Genomic DNA, 13,178 nt, shown 5'->3' with positions numbered 1-13,178 from the left:
CTTGATATTTTATTTGCATTCTGCTGAACCTTTTCTCCTTGACAGTTCATTGAAAACCCATAAGGAGTGACATGATTCTGCAATGATTCATACGTTGGATATGTGCCTTGTTCACCAAATCTTGGACGACATTATAATGTTCTCTATAGTTTCCAATCATCGTCCATAGGCAAAGTCTAGCAGCAATAGAAAGGAGTGAATGTATATTGCAGATCGGTGTTTTCATCGGCTAACCACTTTTATGCGCCATAAAAATGATAACAATCCATTTTTGTAAAATTGGAGCTACGGTAACTTTCTTTGATGCACTTTCACATTGATTATATTGGATTATTGAATTGCCACGACAAATGTCGCGATCAATAAGAAAAACAGGCCCATTTTGTTAAAGTAGGGCTTGACACGCATGCGCTGCTGTGATCTTTAACGGTGCAAGGTTGGTGAACCAGTGGAAGAATTACGTCAGTCCATGTGAGCGAAATGACAGTGTAAACCAATAAAAGAGGCGGTAAATATTGCCGATCCTGACACATACTAAAGCCAATGCTGAATTCCTTTGTGTTTCATCTGTGCTTTTTCTGGTCTGTGCACTAAACCAGTAAGTTGCATCCTCGCTTAGCTCAGATCGGCTTTTGTGTACTTTTTTATCATCTAAAGTCCAAAATATCAAGGACGATGCAGCTGCGAAGAATTATACTTTGGCTTTTTTTTTTTTTTGTGGCATGATGGTTATTTCTTGATACAAAATGGTTTTTTGAGAAATGAGGTAGTTGATCTCCAGAGTATCTCCAGTTCATAACCTAAACGTGATTACCGCATAAAGTTTTCCTTTTTACTATTAGCATGACTAATAACGTGGATACTCACAGCAACCTAAACAAGATTGCTTCTTGCCAATCGATGCACAAATAAATAAGAAATATATTGCAATTTATGGTTTTTTCTTGGCCATAAACCTTTTTTACTAGCTATTGGATAAAACAAAATCGGTCGCTATTCTTGGATGACAAACCAAGACATCATTAATAAGAAAGTAATAGTACTCAACCTATTACAACAGAAGAAGAGAGGTCATACGACCCTAATTTTGTGCGCCACTCACTCTTGTAAATCAAAACTATGTGATTCTCAAGTTGGGAGACCGATGAGATCAATGACAGTCACAGCTGTTCGCCCGTTCTCTAGATCTTGCCGCGCGACGTGCCATTTGGCGTCCATGCTGATCATGCAATGAAGGAGTTTCCATACGATGTAAGCATGGCCTTAAATTACGCAAAGCATTATTAAAGCGACTAAGCTTTTGTCTCTTTCAGCTTACGGCATTGACCTGGACGAACGATCACCAACAGAATAAAGAGAATGAGTACTGTTACTGCGGAGGACCTTTGAAAAGGTACAAGGCAAAATGAAAATGGTCCAACGTCCAAATTTGTACTTACAAAGAAATTACATCAGCGATCAGCCTATGGTTCAATGTGATTCTTGTCAGCAATGGTTCCATGCAGGTAAGGAAAAAAATTTTGGCGGGCAAGTGTCGTCTTGAACGGACATTTCAGTGTAACCTGTTGCATAGATTGTATCAACTCCCTACCGAAACGGTTACTTTACGGTGATACGTTTATGAACTTTCGTTGCTCAGTATGCTCCCAAGGTCCCGAAACGTATGAACGGACCAATATGAGCTGGGTGACCATCGTGCATCTGGTCATTTATAATCTCATGAAACAAGCGGATCTGTCCAAAGACCGCGATCACAAATACTTTCGCTGGAAAGAAGACGTGTGTGCCTTTATTGACGATTACTGGGAATACCTTGCTCCTGGTAAACAACGTAAGTAATGCAGTGTGTCCTTGTCAAAAAAACTTATCACTGAACGTCGATATTTCTCCCTGCAGGATCTGTGACTTGGCATAACACCATCGCCAGTGTCTTGTCCACCCACAGCAGCATCTTCTTGTCTGGGTTTGAAAAATTCCACCAGTCTGGTAATTATGCAAAATGCTGTGCAGCTGTCAATTCGATGATAGGTTCTTACTTCGAATTTTTTGTGTGTTTCCTTAGCTTGGTGGACGTTGCATAAAGAAGAACCGCCTGTCAAAGGTAAGGATATGGGTTGCCTGTATGCTTGAACTGGTAGCTGACTCGATGCGTTTCGATAGATACCAAGGCGAAACCTCCGCGCATCAAACCCACCTTGAAAAAACCACTGAAGCGAAATCGAGCAACGGAACCTTCAGGAGAACAAGACAGTGCTGACGCAACCAAAAAGCGACCAAAACGAAAAGAGTCAACCACCGAAGTTCAGTCTCCTGCACAGGTCAGGCAATCGTCACGGCGGAGTAGTTTACGGCAGAACAAACTGAAAACCCGCAAAGAATCGGCACCTCTCACAAAAGTAAGTGGTAGATGTTATCAAAGACTCGGCGAGATATGAGCTGACGATCGGTGTATTAGGAAAAAGAAGGTGACGCGCTGGATGATGATCTGAGTTCCTTGTCCGAGTTATCATCAGACGAGGAGCTATTTTCTGCGGAAAGCGATAATGAGGTATCAGTTGTATTGAATAGTGCCGAATTTATTTATGGTACAACATCAAGAGAAATCGATGCTAAACTCATCATGACAGACGCCGGCCGTTTCATTACCCAAAAGTCAAGCAAGTACGAAAAAGAAAGACGATACCCACAAACCGTTGGATAAAGTGAAACATCACCAAGCTAGCGTACCATCCGCGACATCTGCAGCCCATTATAAACAAGATTCAAGAACAAACACAGATAGTGTCAGTAAACGAAAAGCACCGATAGAAGCCGATGGACAAAAAAACGAAGCAGTTACATCAAAGCAAGCAACGCCATCTGCCTCCCCTATCGACGTATCGACCAAAGAACATACCCCCCAACTTCCACCGGTCGCTCCGTCAACCATTGCAGGCGCTCAGACAGAGGTAACGCGTATGAATGATTTTTTTCACGATGTGGGCATTCAGCTCATCAGAGGTGATAGGTGGTGGAGAAGGCGAAAAGTAAAGAAATCGCCAAAGACGGCAACATGAGCGATCAAGTGAAAGAAACCAAAGATTCCAAGGAAATCAAGGATGCCAAGGAACCTCCCAGGGACGAGGTACTTTGATACGATTATCAGCTGGCAGTTTTCACTTGATACTAATGTGAAAAGTATAGAAACCGACCCCCAAGAAACCATATACAGCGATGCTCACGCAACATGATGAATGGTCGCTGTTACAGAAATTAGATCATGCCTCCAAACCGTTACCTTCCTTTGCGGTGCGTTTCAAAAGAAAGCTGGCTGTACGACGTGTAAGTGAAACTCTTTTCTTCGTCCCAATTGATCAGGCAAGATGGGTATCTGATGCTGTATGATCTAGTTGAAACGAAACCTTGGTATGAAAGTGTTTGATCTCGATGCAGTGGTGGCCGCTCAATTACGCTCCAAAACGGACATGGCAGTCATGTCGAAAACATCTGTCATTAAACCTGCTATTAATCAGGTGGAAGATGGGGATGACCTTGCCACACCCGATGTATCAAAAACATTGGTTCCTGAAATCCCCTTCACACCTTACCGGCATTCCTTTGCTTCGAGATTGTATGGATTACCGCGGAAAAGTACTACGATCACACGCGATGATCCATGGTTATCCCCGTGGAATGGACGGAAATTACGACCATATATTCGCCGAGATTTTGAAAGCAAGCCGACCCGGATGAAATTGCTGCTACAAATCCAAGAAGCCAACGGGAAACCCAAACGACGCTACCATGAGTCCGTGGATCACCTTACGCATCGAGGTGCTAGCATTGATTACGTCTATTTCCAGTCGGAGCATTTGGAGCAAGTGAATCAGATGCTTTGCCGGTCGTTTTGGGATGGCATTGATGTATCCGAGTCTCTGCAATTCCCGGAATTCAGCATTGTAGTACTGTATAAACGATGCGTTATTGCGTGTGCATTTATGACCCCTGAAGCCTATATTACTTATATTGCTGTGTCACCTGGCTGGGAAGATGCTGGTATCGGACAGTAAGTGGGGTATACAAATCATATTATGACGAAACGCTCATCAAATGTCGCTTTCCAAAAAAAAAAAAAAAAAAAAAAAAAAAAAAAAAAAAAAAGGTTTATGCTGTATCATTTATTTCAGGTAAGCAATGGAATTTTATTTATGTCACAGTACATCATTTCTCATCATTGCTGTTGTTTTCTTTTTTTGTTGTTTTCAACAACCACAGACGGCGATCAGCAAGGACGTCACGTTGCATGTATCTGCCAACAACAATGCTATGGTAAGCTATAATTAGGTTGTTGTATCGTGTGCACATGATTGACATTTTCTTGGGGGATGGGGGAAAATGCAGATTCTGTATCAAAAATTCGGTTTCAAACCAGAAGAATTTATTGTCAACTTTTATGATAAATATCTGCCTTCCGACAGTCCTTTCAGTAAGAACGCATTTTTTATGCGTTTAAGGCGGTAGCAAGAAACGTCGCGGCAAATTGTATATATCTTTCTTGGTTGTTATTATATAAAAAAATGGTAGTATAGTTTTTGGGTTATGAATGGCGAAATCGTTCCCGAAAACGGTTATTTTCAAATGCTTCCACTTGATCCCAGTGTTTGGGTCGCAAATTGTGGGGTGAAATCTAATTGGAAACAGTGGATTCTCAATGCCGGGTTCCATGACTCTTTTCTTTATCCACACGACCCAGTGTCGAATGGGTGCAAAAGTTTATCATGTCGGCCACTTACCCACATCAAGTGGTTATTGTTCTTGTAGACAATCTGATATTGCACTTTTCCCGATTCGCTCACACGCTTATTGACTACGGCTTTCAGATCCTCGATCTCGGTCGATTCGTCCTCCGAAGATTCACTCTCGGACGAAGCGAGATTATCCAACGGTGAATGGTATCTGCTAATGTCATGAGGTCTACTAAACTGGGATCGCAGAGCGATAGTTGAAGCCGGAATGACGACACTTCGTACTTCGTACAATGCACCGGCAGGAAGAGACCGATGAGGGATCTAAAGAACGACGGCATGTCTAAGTTTGTATGTTTAACTGCGCGGACAATAAGATTCCGAGATGCGAACCGTCTGTTCCTTATTCTTACGAGCCATAGGCGCTCTACAGATTGCTGTCCGGTTCGAGCGTCAGGGAGTCCACAAAGAAAAAAAAAAAAAAAGACAGGAACAACGAAAAAGCTCGATGAATTTGAAGACAAAAAAGTAGAAAAAAAAAGGGAAACGACAAAAAATAACAAAAAATAACAAAAGCGAAAGGGACTGGATCATCTCGATTATACCCAAACCATGACCGGCTTGTCGAATTTTCTCCGTCCATTTTCATTCATGGCCAATGGTTGTTCAAAGCAGTAGGGCCAAGTAGAATATCAACGCAATATCTTTGGAGGGATCAACGACATGTTAACTATAGTACACCCTTGTTAGATGATATTTATGATAGTATTGTAACAAAGATAAAAAAAGTGTCAAGTTTTCAGGTAATTAACTCCTGGTGCACGTGTGGCACGAATACAAGACAATCTGTCGCCGAATTGACTGCATTGAATTGCTCTCCTTGGGTAACATCAGTCAGTAGTAAGGGGCTCAACTTTTTTTTTCTTTTTTGAAAGGAGAATGGGACTAATCTGATCGTCCGAGAGCTCTTGTATGCAACGTTCCTTGTTCTTTCTGTTGTTTCTTTTTTTTTTTGACCTCTTCTTTTTTTTTTTGTTTTTTTTTTGACCGATATATTTCTGATGACCAAGCGAAAGGTAAACTATGAGGAATTTAACTATTATTTCTGTGTGTGAAGGTAACCCGTTGATGCAAGAGCTATTTTCATGCTCTTTTCAAATCTCGGAAAAATAGCTTGCATTTTAAGCCCAAATCTTACAGCATTTATTTGACATCGGTGATATTCAATGATCGTGGCGAACTGTTGACGACGTCCGCTGGGCAATTGCCGACATGGCCCATCCTCTTGAACAACAAGTCGGCTTATCACGATTTCACCACCAGCAGCGACCGATTCGCAAAAGTGATGGAAGAATCGTTATCATGGTATGCCTTGGGGTGCACGGATGCATCCGAAGCCTTTGGCACACTCGCCTATGTAAATGTATCCGGTCAATTCAGCGATCGTCAAGAGAATAACGGGGGAGAGGACGATGACTTTTATAAAAGATTTTTGGCCGCGGTTCGACATTTGTCCGAGATATTAGGGTGCCATTTAGGCGAACTTTTCCATCACATTGTCGAGTACGACCGTCCGGCTTTTAAGCTACTCGTCACTTTGCAACCGGCCTCAGCCAGCTACCAGATCAGAGGCAACCTCCATTGGCAGTCGCCCTGCAAGCTCCATTCCGTGTTTCGTCTCAGACACACACCTAGCAATATTTGGACTTCCGTACGCGACATTGTACAAGAACAGTCGTGTCAATTGGACGACGGGTTGTACCTGGCGTTATTTTGTGTGCGCGCGTCGTCTCGATGTGGCATGCGAGTTTTATTACCCAAACATCGCGAGCAGATGCTTCCCTGTGTTCGTTTGCGTCGAGACGCCCGTTTGACAAGTCAGGAATGGGATTGGTTTCAGAAACTGTCGAAATACGGCGAAAAGGACCTGGAACATGAGTACGACTTTCTCACCAAGGAAATGCAGCAAATGTACCGACAACAACAAAAAGAACTTCGCCACCAAGCGCAACCTTTTGAGCGTCTGTTGATGCAAGGATGCTCCGACTTGCAAGGTATGACAGGGATCGATGTGCAGCTGAAGGATATCTTTTTTGAAGATACGGTGTGTATTCAACGGTCCCCGTCCGGCGTATGTCACAGCGCTGAAATGTCGAGCGATATCACGGATGAAGATGTCATGGAAACATCCCAGCTGTCGTTGCCTGTACCACCAAGCAGCCGGCATTTTACAGACACGGACGATGAACTGGAAGACATGCACGTCTGTAAAGAAAAAGAGAAAATGACCCTCGTGGATATGTTCTCCCGAGAGGCCCGCCGCCATCGTCACGCGTCCTGGGATAAACCCGTTTCGGTTCGACTGCTGGTCATTGTCAAGCCCATTGAAACTGAGCCATGCGTTCTTTTACCGCGTCCGGATTATGACTTTTATCCTTGTGCACTTCACAACTTGCTTCATCAGCAAGTGTACGATCTGCGATCTCCAAGAGATAAAATCGATGCTTCCCAATTCAGACACAGCTACGCGCATTCCATATCGGATTTGCCCACGCTTTCACAACCAGTAGAACCCCAGCTCGACGATCGCAATGCTCGAAGTCTAACGGACCGCCGCGGATCGTATGGTCACGGATGGGACTACATCTACCCAGTGGACGGTAACAACAGCCAACCATCAGACACGCAGAGTGCTGACGATCACTCGCTTTTACTGCCAAAAAACGGCACGCCCAATACGGAAAGTTCTCTCATCACGCCCGCCAGCAGTCTCACGTTGTTGGAAGAGCCGAACGTATTCAAAAGAAAACCAACGCGAAGCTTTGAAGGAAAAAAAGCTCTCAAAGCATCATGGGTCGGCAGATTGGTGGATTTCAATCATCGACGGCAAACACGGCTATATTCGTCTGTCTACTTGACGTCGGACGAACATCATGATTTATTGGAAACCGTGCATCAGAGATTTTCCTACCATTTCGGTGCTTGAAAAATTCACCATAGATAGTTTTTTCCTTATTCGTTGGACGCTGAAAAGAACAGCGTCGCGTGTGCTTGTATATTTCCTTTTTTTTTTAATTATTTCTTTGCTTTCTTGGTAAATTCGTTCCCCAATCGGTTTATCTCGATGAATGATACAGATCCTGTTAGCTGGACTTCCGAGGAACAGTGGGAGCTAGCCTTCGTTTATGGGTTCGTCAGCGTGTTCGGATCGGCGACCGATCTGACAGGCGTTCACGGATTTCCTCCGTTTCAACCCGATGTACGTTGGAATATGAGCGATAACTGGGGAAATTAAACAGAGAGACAGTGAGAGCGTAGAGAATAGGATCAAAAGGAGAATCATCCAACGTTTTGCGTGTCTTACGTTTCCATGATCAATTATTAGATGCTTGAAAATGCTCTTCTTCGCAACAACCCGGATCTCATGGATGAGTTATTGTGCGCCTTTGTTAGCAACGCCTTGAACCGAAAAAAGGCGATAGAGTAAGTGGACATGACTCAAGGACAATGTGGCGGGTTACGGATCCTTTTTAACACGGGATGTACAGAGGCAATCATTACAATCGTGCATTATTCGATCTCATCAACACCAAACTGAAATCGTTTGATTTCGATCTGAATGCTAATCCGCTGGCAGGAGGCACAGATTTTCACTCACTAACACCCAACATCAAGGTAAATAACAGCGTGGACTTTTATTGTCGAAAAAAAAAGAAGTCGGTATTGACTAAAATGGAAAATGCCTAGCTCAAAATTCTTCGTTCGCTGGTTGAGTGGCAGCTTCAAGATTGTCACGCTGTCCGTGCAGCCATTGATCATTTCTGCAAAAATACAAGCAAAAATGAAACTAATCCGGCAAGAGGCATTCCAATGGGTACAGATAACAAAAAACATACTTATTGGCAATTTGATGGTAACGTGCGACAAGTCCCGAGGTTACCCTACGAATGCTAAACATGCGGGTTAGATTCACCATGGTTATGGCGTGAGAAACCAAGCAACAAACCTAAATATCAGTTTGAAACAGGTGAGCCACCCCGCCAATAATGGTTCATACCTTTCATATGTCCATGCTGATACGGGCTGTGAAAAAACTCAATAGTATGCAAGAGCATGAACGAGCTACGGGATTTCGCAGAGGATTTAGAGAAATCAGGATCACGAACGGACCGGCAACTCTTGCAAAGGATCCATGATGATGTGATACCGCGAGTGGAACAGTATCAACGTGCACAGGAAAGAAAAGATCGAGCCAAGGCACGGCAAATTGCCATGGAAATGGCCATCACACCACGCGAATTACGGCCGCGCGACCGTAGAAAAAATGTACGGTATACTTTCGACGATCCACTAGACGAAATGGATGAGTCGGATGAATACGAGGATCCCTCTTTGGAGTCACCACCTGTCATGCCGGAGCGCTCAAAGCCTACGCGTTCTAGCCGCCGTATCCATGCTAAATTAAATACATCGGAGGAAGATGTCCCCGATGTGGAAGATAATGCATGGCATCGACCAGAATATCATCCCGAAGACCATACGATGACGGAGAATATCGTGATGACAGAGAATACCGTGGATAGTCCCGTGACTGATGTAGATATGCATCCTTCCGACATGGAAAATCGTACGCTGATGATTGCAAATGAATCACCGGCGGAAGGCATCGAAATCGTCGATATTTAACCGCTCCATTCAAACATATGCTTTTGCTTTTTTACTGTTTATATATGCTTGCGTTGACCCTCCAGATAGGAGAGATGGTCTGTAATTTTCGCTTTTTTATTTCTTTTGCACATAGATGATCACGATTCCCTCATTATATAGAATATTAGCATTCTTGTCTGATACAATTGTACAATAAAAATTGACTAGTAGATGGTTATTGCACGAATGGCAGAAAGTTAACATATTCATATGCACCATGTGATGAAGAGGATGGATTCTCTGCTGGCTAGTGCTGTTTCCTTGTTCCCCAATCACTGGCTGCAATGATGACGAATGATGTCAGTTCCACGATATCATATGAGCTAGTTTCACTCTGTTGTTAATTCTTTCGATGGGCTCAGAAGTGAGGACCCTCATGCTCCGCCATTTTTTAGCGTGACATTGTGGTTTCAATCTCACAGAGCGATTAAAGGTTATCGTCCATTTGATATTAGATAATTTTAGTTCAAGGCACCGCTGAGCGTCAGTGATTATAATGTACACCTAGTATCTAAAACCTTTGCACAGGAAAGAAAAAGACAATAGCGAATACGAATTTACACATAGAACTTTTTTTTTTGTTTTTTCACCAGCTTGATCTATCGAAATTTTGCGGATTTTTTCGACAATAAGATGATGGATGCCGGGAAATGATATTTGCTATTGCTATTGGCGCTTGTTTTTTTGTTACTATAAAGTACATTCATTAATGGATATATATATCGGCCAAAGAGGATGTCACGGGAGAGAAAAAAAAAAGTTGTGTCGCTTCAAAAAACGGAAAAGATGGTGGGATTAACCCCGTTTCGACGTCGTCGATAGATTGCTTGTGGATGGACTGGGATAACCTTGGGGGCGTGAGGATGAACGATGAAGCGAGTCCGCTGATGGCATCGAATCAGCAGACTTTGAAGCTAATAGATCTGGACAGTTGAGGGAATGAGCGGCTAAAGCAGGATGAATCGCGTTGGACGTGGTTAAGGGATAAAGTGAAGCATGATAATAAGTGTCCGATGGAGGGCGATAGGATGGAGGAGGAGGAGGGTATGCACAGGAAACCACTTGTTCTATTGAATTAGAAGGCGTAGAACGATGCAATCCCATGGACTGAGGAGGTGACAAATAGTAGGTAGAATGAGATGGTTGCTGCTGCTGCTGCTGCTGCTGTGGCGATGGATGGTGTTGTATAGAGTGTGTAGACGGTGGGTGCTGTGTATTTTCATTGTTATCTATGGTCAATTTACAGAAAGGCGAGAGAGAAAGTGAGAAGAAATATGAGCAGTGAGCGAAAAGCGATTTACAAAGATTTTCATGGAAGATGTAATAGCAAAATTTACCTTGTCTGCGAGTGCCGTCGTCGGAAGATCGGCCCGTGAGTGGCGTCCAGGAAACAGTATCTGGGGTCTTGGCAGCAACGACGCCCCTGGAAGTGGAATGGATTGGGTTATTATGAACAGGATTGATGCTAGGTCTATCGGCTTTCAACGGATAGCATGGATAATAGGCATGGACGTCCGGTGAGTAGGTGCTTATACGAATATCGGAGGCGGGAACAGAGGAAGAGGATGTGTCTCCCACAAGGTGGCGATGGGATACTTCAGAACCTGGGTAAAACGAGGAACTGGAGTGGGAAAGATTGGAGGCGGTGTGAGTGGTTGCAGTTGGAGTGGATGACGATGCCAAAGACAGTGCACTGGGAGTGGAATGAGCGGATTCAGCATCGGAAGAGATGACTGGGGTGGAAGTATCGGATAACGTCGTTGCCTGCACTAACATATCAGCCGAGGTCGATCCAGTCTTTTTTATACGTTTGCCGACGGCTTTGCTGTCGAGATCGATAGGATTCGGGGAACTTTCTTCAGATCCCTTCCGTCGACTGATTTTACGTCGTTGTCGAAGTTCTTTTCGGATACGGATTTTCAGACCTTGGTCTGCAAACGATCGTGACAAAAACGTAGATTCTTCCATCCCGGGAAATCTAGATAACGTGGCCGAAAAAGAAAAAAAGTAAGCAAAGCCAACTCTAATATAATACAATGCGTTCCAAGTTAGAATTGAGAAAAAAAAAGCCTACTTTTTCGCGGAATAGACGACAAACACATCAGAAATGATGGACTTGCAATGGAATACTTCTTTTCTATACATCAGAAAGAATGATGCCCGTAGAAGGAAAATAAAAGAAAAAGGGAGAGAACGAAAATGAATGAGTAATGATGGCTCGCACAGACTTTTTACACCCTGCATATTTATCGTACCCGATAATTTCGAACAAGCTTAGTTTTAAGCGATAAGTGCCTTCCATGCGTACAGAGAGATCGGGAAAGACAAAGAAACCGGCATCTGTGTTGTCGATATCTTTTAAATGATACAGGGACGAGACCACTGAACCTGTCGTACTTCGTGTTTTCCCATCTCCCAACAAATGAAGTTCTTCATCCAGATCAGCAGCCATAAGCGAAGCGTACATAAAATAATACGGATTTTGCAGATAGGCACTGAATGGACACAGCAAAACACATTAGATAATTATCCAATGACAAGATTGGAGGCAATTCCGGGAAATAGCTTACTTGCGATCGGTGTAGCTGGTAGACGGATCGTAGACCTTCAATTGAACAATGGCTAGCAACTGTGCGTTAATACTCTGCTTCAATCCCCCCCCCCCCTCTAAAAAAAAAAAGAAATGTATTATCTATGCCAGCACTCACGCGGTGGATCAATGGGTCTTCTATCCGCTGTTATCGAATTAATAAATAAACAAAAAAGCCAATCAAGACACAATTAGTACATGTTCTTTTAATATTCAATCCATTGAATTGGACCGTATATCTTTCTATTGTTTCTTTTTATTCAAACACATACCTTTCTCGCCCACACCGCACATGCGAGACTGTTTAGGCTGTTGTCGCAATGCTAAGTGGTACTCACTGAATGAACAATGAAGAGGTGGGGTGCGTTAATATCAAAAAACTAGTGTGACGAACGCGAAAATAAGGCAATACGACGTACATTTCATGTCTGTTCTCCCGCCGTTGCTTGACCGTGGCAAAGTGATAGGAGACTGAGTCGTCCATTGAAGGAGGAATCGATGAGAATGATTGAATACCGAGTTGACAGTGATTCGAGTAACAAGGAAATAAGGAAGAAGTCGTGCAATCGTTGTATTAAGAGGCGAGTCGGTCGGTCACTGAATGAGAAACAAGGATAATAGACGCAGGACCCAGAAAATTAGTTAGCTTGATAAGCAGTGAGATTGGTGTCTATGAAGGAATGGTGAAGCTGAGGTTCATGTAGGGAGACGAAAATGTTGGTTTTACAGCTTTATCTTCCTTTTTTTTTTCGCTCAGAAAAATAATTTATTTTTTGTGACGTTTCAAGTATTTTTTCTTATGCTTTTGGATTTTTTTTTTCTTTTTTTTTGTTTTACATTTTTTTTTCCACTAAAGCTAAAAAGGTATTATAACCCTCACCATCTCATCTTCTGTTCTCGGTATTTTTGATGGTGACATAATGTTATGTCAGATATCGAACTTATCGGGCAATTTCAGGTATAACAAAAAGTAAATGTTCCCCTCCTTCTTCCGCAGGTTGGGCAGGAGGGGGAAAACTCAACATTCTGATCTCATGAACGGAAAAAGAAAAACCAGCAATTACGACATTTAGAAACACCGACCAAAGTGTCGGTGAAAATCTGATCCTTTTTGACGTGTTCTTTTGAAATCGAAAGTTTTCCACCGACTCGCCAAA

At 43.0% G+C, this 13,178-nt stretch overlaps 4 protein-coding genes across 4 annotated transcripts; 3 read left to right on the top strand and 1 right to left on the bottom strand.

Moving 5' to 3' along the window:
- Positions 1-1,465: 1,465 nt before the first annotated feature.
- Positions 1,466-4,500, top strand: BYT42DRAFT_609923 (uncharacterized protein; the record flags this gene model as incomplete). The annotated part of the gene is made up of 13 exons (XM_051571332.1): positions 1,466-1,505; positions 1,574-1,831; positions 1,897-1,986; positions 2,063-2,101; positions 2,161-2,396; positions 2,456-2,548; positions 2,628-2,948; positions 3,008-3,124; positions 3,184-3,321; positions 3,390-4,045; positions 4,142-4,166; positions 4,255-4,308; positions 4,381-4,500. The coding sequence occupies 13 exons, from the start codon at positions 1,466-1,468 to the stop codon at positions 4,498-4,500; spliced, it is 2,187 nt and encodes a 728-aa protein (XP_051428720.1).
- A 1,228-nt stretch (positions 4,501-5,728) lies between these two features.
- BYT42DRAFT_553640 (uncharacterized protein) lies at positions 5,729-7,751 on the top strand. Its single transcript, XM_051566508.1, has 2 exons — positions 5,729-5,800; positions 5,860-7,751. Exons 1-2 carry the CDS (start codon positions 5,786-5,788, stop codon positions 7,708-7,710), a joined length of 1,866 nt encoding a protein of 621 aa, XP_051428719.1. The 5' UTR covers positions 5,729-5,785; the 3' UTR covers positions 7,711-7,751.
- On the top strand, positions 7,752-9,620 carry BYT42DRAFT_553636 (uncharacterized protein). Its single transcript, XM_051566507.1, has 6 exons — positions 7,752-7,983; positions 8,110-8,207; positions 8,273-8,399; positions 8,472-8,637; positions 8,692-8,751; positions 8,827-9,620. The coding sequence occupies exons 1-6, from the start codon at positions 7,849-7,851 to the stop codon at positions 9,408-9,410; spliced, it is 1,170 nt and encodes a 389-aa protein (XP_051428718.1). The 5' UTR covers positions 7,752-7,848; the 3' UTR covers positions 9,411-9,620.
- Positions 9,621-9,827: 207 nt separating this feature from the next.
- Positions 9,828-12,749, bottom strand: BYT42DRAFT_553634 (velvet factor-domain-containing protein). The gene is made up of 8 exons (XM_051566506.1): positions 12,441-12,749; positions 12,294-12,358; positions 12,140-12,166; positions 12,002-12,053; positions 11,687-11,926; positions 11,506-11,568; positions 10,769-11,409; positions 9,828-10,660 (listed from the first exon to the last, which is right to left on the bottom strand). Exons 1-8 carry the CDS (start codon positions 12,503-12,505, stop codon positions 10,227-10,229), a joined length of 1,587 nt encoding a protein of 528 aa, XP_051428717.1. The 5' UTR covers positions 12,506-12,749; the 3' UTR covers positions 9,828-10,226.
- Between the last annotated feature and the right edge of the window lie 429 nt (positions 12,750-13,178).

This window comes from Radiomyces spectabilis (genome assembly GCF_025331425.1).
Source record: "Radiomyces spectabilis strain NRRL 2753 chromosome Unknown BYT42scaffold_1, whole genome shotgun sequence".
Lineage (NCBI taxonomy): Eukaryota > Fungi > Mucoromycota > Mucoromycetes > Mucorales > Radiomycetaceae > Radiomyces > Radiomyces spectabilis.
This window is presented reverse-complemented; position numbering and strand designations above follow the sequence as displayed.

What these genes read in the sequence shown, in the direction of transcription:
- BYT42DRAFT_553634 (XM_051566506.1), bottom strand. Translation starts at nt 12,505, where the DNA reads ATGGACGACTCAGTCTCCTATCACTTTGCCACGGTCAAGCAACGGCGG. An exon ending in GTGCGGTGTGGGCGAGAAAG is followed by an intron (nt 12,167 to 12,293) that starts GTATGTGTTTGA and finishes ATTCGATAACAG; the next exon opens with CGGATAGAAGACCCATTGAT. An exon ending in ACCAGCTACACCGATCGCAA is followed by an intron (nt 11,927 to 12,001) that starts GTAAGCTATTTC and finishes GTGTCCATTCAG; the next exon opens with TGCCTATCTGCAAAATCCGT.
- BYT42DRAFT_553636 (XM_051566507.1), top strand. Translation starts at nt 7,849, where the DNA reads ATGAATGATACAGATCCTGTTAGCTGGACTTCCGAGGAACAGTGGGAG. An exon ending in AACCGAAAAAAGGCGATAGA is followed by an intron (nt 8,208 to 8,272) that starts GTAAGTGGACAT and finishes CGGGATGTACAG; the next exon opens with AGGCAATCATTACAATCGTG. An exon ending in CACTAACACCCAACATCAAG is followed by an intron (nt 8,400 to 8,471) that starts GTAAATAACAGC and finishes GAAAATGCCTAG; the next exon opens with CTCAAAATTCTTCGTTCGCT.